Source organism: Mixophyes fleayi, unplaced genomic scaffold (assembly GCF_038048845.1).
Source record: "Mixophyes fleayi isolate aMixFle1 unplaced genomic scaffold, aMixFle1.hap1 Scaffold_1753, whole genome shotgun sequence".
NCBI lineage: Eukaryota > Metazoa > Chordata > Amphibia > Anura > Limnodynastidae > Mixophyes > Mixophyes fleayi.
In genome coordinates, this window is record NW_027446071.1 from 29,069 (window position 1) to 32,797 (window position 3,729).

The 3,729-nt window shown below is 37.8% G+C and overlaps 1 protein-coding gene across 1 annotated transcript in view; it reads left to right on the forward strand.

Annotated features, from left to right (window-relative positions):
• Positions 1-622: 622 nt before the first annotated feature.
• Positions 623-3,729, forward strand: part of LOC142118562 (copine-8-like) — a gene marked incomplete at its 3' end in the record, with an annotated part of 47,580 nt that continues 44,473 nt past the window's right edge. Inside the window, exon 1 of the mRNA XM_075194150.1 lies at positions 623-1,367. Within this exon, the coding sequence (XP_075050251.1) occupies positions 1,291-1,367 (77 nt within the window). The remainder of the gene's footprint in view (positions 1,368-3,729) is intronic.

A 3,729-nucleotide genomic window follows, 5' to 3' on the forward strand; every position in this document is an offset into this window, starting at 1 on the left:
ATGCTATGTAAATATAAAGATTGCTACAGGTTTTCCGATACCTGAGCCAGGAGAGTGCACTTATCCTTCTATTTAGGTGAAACAAAGCTTCCACCAAGACTCTCCATCGAACTAAACCCCCTGTTCAGCCTTTACAATCCATGAAGCTCTAACCTCATCCTAGTGTGTGTTATTCAGCATTTGACCACAAGGGGGCCTGTCGGGATCATAAGCACTTCTTCCAACTCACCATCCATTCAGGGATTTTTTTTTTATGTACGATATTCAGCTACACAGGTCCGTTTTCTCCAACCTCTCTCTATTGCCACAAGCCTGGGATAATAGCATCTATATGAGAGAGCTGAAGACGATTTCCATATGTGGGTATCCAACAGGAATCCAGCCATCAACTCTATCACACCCCCAAGTTATCAGGTAAAGAGAATTGGAACTTTAATGCATTTTTAAATCGTCATTTGCACCTCCCGTCTTTTCATCAGATACTTTGTGTCATTCTGTAGCAAAGGAGTTATTCTGATGCACACTTCCTATAGACTCCAATGCCAGAGCCTGGGCTTCTAACAATGATTGCAAAATGGGCAGACAGAGCAACAGATGTACAAGAGGAGAAAGCTGTAGAGCTTTCAGATGGAATTAAATTCCCTGATACATCTGTGGTGGTTTAATCCCAGTATGGCACTGGTTGTACACCAGGAGGTCTTTAAAACAGCCCATGGAAAATACCATTATTAATGCATAACCGATTGTGTAACTTCCACCTAAACCCTTAGGACTGTGCAATTATCAGGGAAGAGGAGGGATACTCATCTAGGGTCGTATTATTTATAAGATTACAGCTCAGCAGAAGATGGTGTGGGGGGAAGGGGGGGGGTGTAATCCCCTAATAAAAGCAGATGACTCCAGAATCTTTCTGGGACCAATGCATGGTGTCCTACATCTCTGATAGGGTTAATACACCACAGTGACACAGATACAGATTGACTTTGATGAAACAGGATGTTACTCTAGCAATCCTGCCACCTGGGGATTAGAAAGGATGGCAGTTCCAGAGAGTGTCTCAGAAATCACTGCAGACCCTTAGTAGCTAACGCAGAGGAAGGTCCAAGGAGTCACCTATGTATTTTTATTTCTCCTTTTGTAGTTCACATGGACTGGTGTTCCTGAACCTCTCCATAAGCCGTAAATGACGGCTCTGTTCAAGCAACCTTGAGTCAAGTCTTACTATAGTTGAAGAGCACCACAGGATATAGAAGGTTACCGGCTGCAGGTGGACCCACGGACTCCAAGAACATGGCTTCTATTGGAGACTTTGACCCTGTCAACACCAGCGTGCCAGCCACAAAGATAGAGATCACAGTGTCATGCAGGTAGGTGCTACTGGGGAGGGGAGATATTTGGAGGGTGTTGGGAGAGTGGGAATGAAACAGGTTCTGATGTCTGCCTGGTGCCTGGTGGGAAATATTTAATATGTTGGACATTGAATGAAGTTCCAGTAGGTGGGACATCGACTCAAGGTTCAGAGTTATGGGCATTGAATCAAGGTCCAGTGGAGGTATATGGACTATATTAACCCTTTGATAGACAGAAGTGCAGTACAAAGTAATACAAAGATTTAAACGAAGAGGACTTTTTTCTTTATAACACTTCATTTTGAAGTTGTCCACTACACACAGAGAAAGAGAAGAGTTGTTCTAGACAAAGAAGAGAAAATGGAAAAAAAAAGTTGCAATGTTAAATTATTGTTTGATGGTAACAGAAGCACTTAGACTAAAGTTAATTTTAAGGATAATGTCTTCACGTTCCATTTTACACACAACTGGTAAAGTGCCGCGCTGTGGAACATGTTGGTGCACTTTAAGTTAACAGCGATCAATGAAAGGAGGATTAGTAAATGTGTTTGTTGCACTGTATTGAACTTGAATTACTCTAGCGATCGATGACCTCCTCGTTTCCGTACGTGTGCTTCATGATAGAGTGGTGCAGAGTATGACCAGCTTGTTTATCCCTAACCCGAGGCTCAGGCTAAAATTAAAAAAAAAAAGAAAACAACGTATTTTGTGGATCCCTCTTAATTACTTGTACATCAGCAGATTGCTGCGCTCGCTCAATTAACGCTGGATTGCCATCCAAGATCCACTCGGTTGGAAAATGACTGTTCAGATTGTTAATAGATAGGGTTAAAGTCAGACACATGGGGAATGCAGCAGAAGTAGGTTAGAGGTGTTAAAGAATAGGGATATATATAGATATATAGATAAATATATATATGAAGCAAGACTGGCAGCGGAAAGGTTAAACATCTCTGGTTACATGTCTGCGCCCATAGAAAACAGCATGACATGTTCTAGTGACTCGGCAGTGAGGGGGAACAGTAGCAACATATGGACGGGGATTGGAAAATAATTCAAACAGCGCGGAGCTGCTAATGCTGGGGGTCTGTACTCTGGTCCCTGTCTCCAGGGAGGAGATAGATCTACTGTCTGCATTCTATGACATTTCTATATTGTATGTATGCAAGCACATATTATATATATATATATATATATATATATATATATATATATATATATATAAATATATATATATATATATATATATATATATGCATAATGTCATACAGCTGACCCACTTATAAATATGAACGTGCCACAATTTATTGCACGGATTCATCAATACCACATACACACCTGTGACTTTAAATGATAATAGAGAGTTTTTGGAACAAAACAATTGCAGGTTACCCCCCCCCCCCCCCTCCCCGCCCCCATCACTCTCGTTCCAAGTTTCATAGGGCTGGTTCGATAATGTATATACTATTTTGCAAGAACATTTTATTTTACAACAAACAGATACAATCCCTATAACCTCTAATGACATTGTTTTTGTTTAACATTTATCTTATTTAGCTATAGTATTAGCATATCTTTTATATATGTATTTACCTTAGTATGGGTATGTCATGCATAGTGATGTTTATCTATCTATCTATCTATCTATCTATTTATCTATCTATCTGTCATCTCTCTCTCTCTCCCTCTCTCTTTATCTATCTCATATTTATCTATCTCCTATTTCTATCTTTATCTATCTATCTATCTATCTATCTATCTATCTATCTATCTATCTATCTCATATCTATCAATCTATGTCATATCAATCTATCTCATTTCCCTCTCTCTCTTTAACTATCTATTTATCTATCTATCTATCTATCTATCTGTCATCTCTCGCTCTCTCCCTCTCTCTTTATCTATCTCATATTTATCTATCTCATATCTCTCTTTATCTATTTATCTATCTATCTATCTATTGAATATCTATTATTTTATAAGGAACAGATACAATCCCTATAACCTCTAATGACATTTTTGTTTAATATTTAGCTTATTTAGCTATAGTATTAGCATATCTTGTAAATATGCATTTACCTTTGTATGGGTATGTCATGCATAGTGATGTTTATTTATCTATCTATCGCATATCTATCCTATCTATCTATCTATCTATCTATCTATCTATCTATCTATCTATCTATCTATCTATCTCATTTCTCTCTATCTATTTATCTATCTGTCTATATCATATCAATTTATCGCATATCTATCTATCTATCTCATATCTATCTATCAATCTAACTAACTCATATCTATCTATCTATCTATCTATCTATCTATCTATCTATGTATCTATCTTATATCAATCTATCTCATATCTATCTATCTATCTATA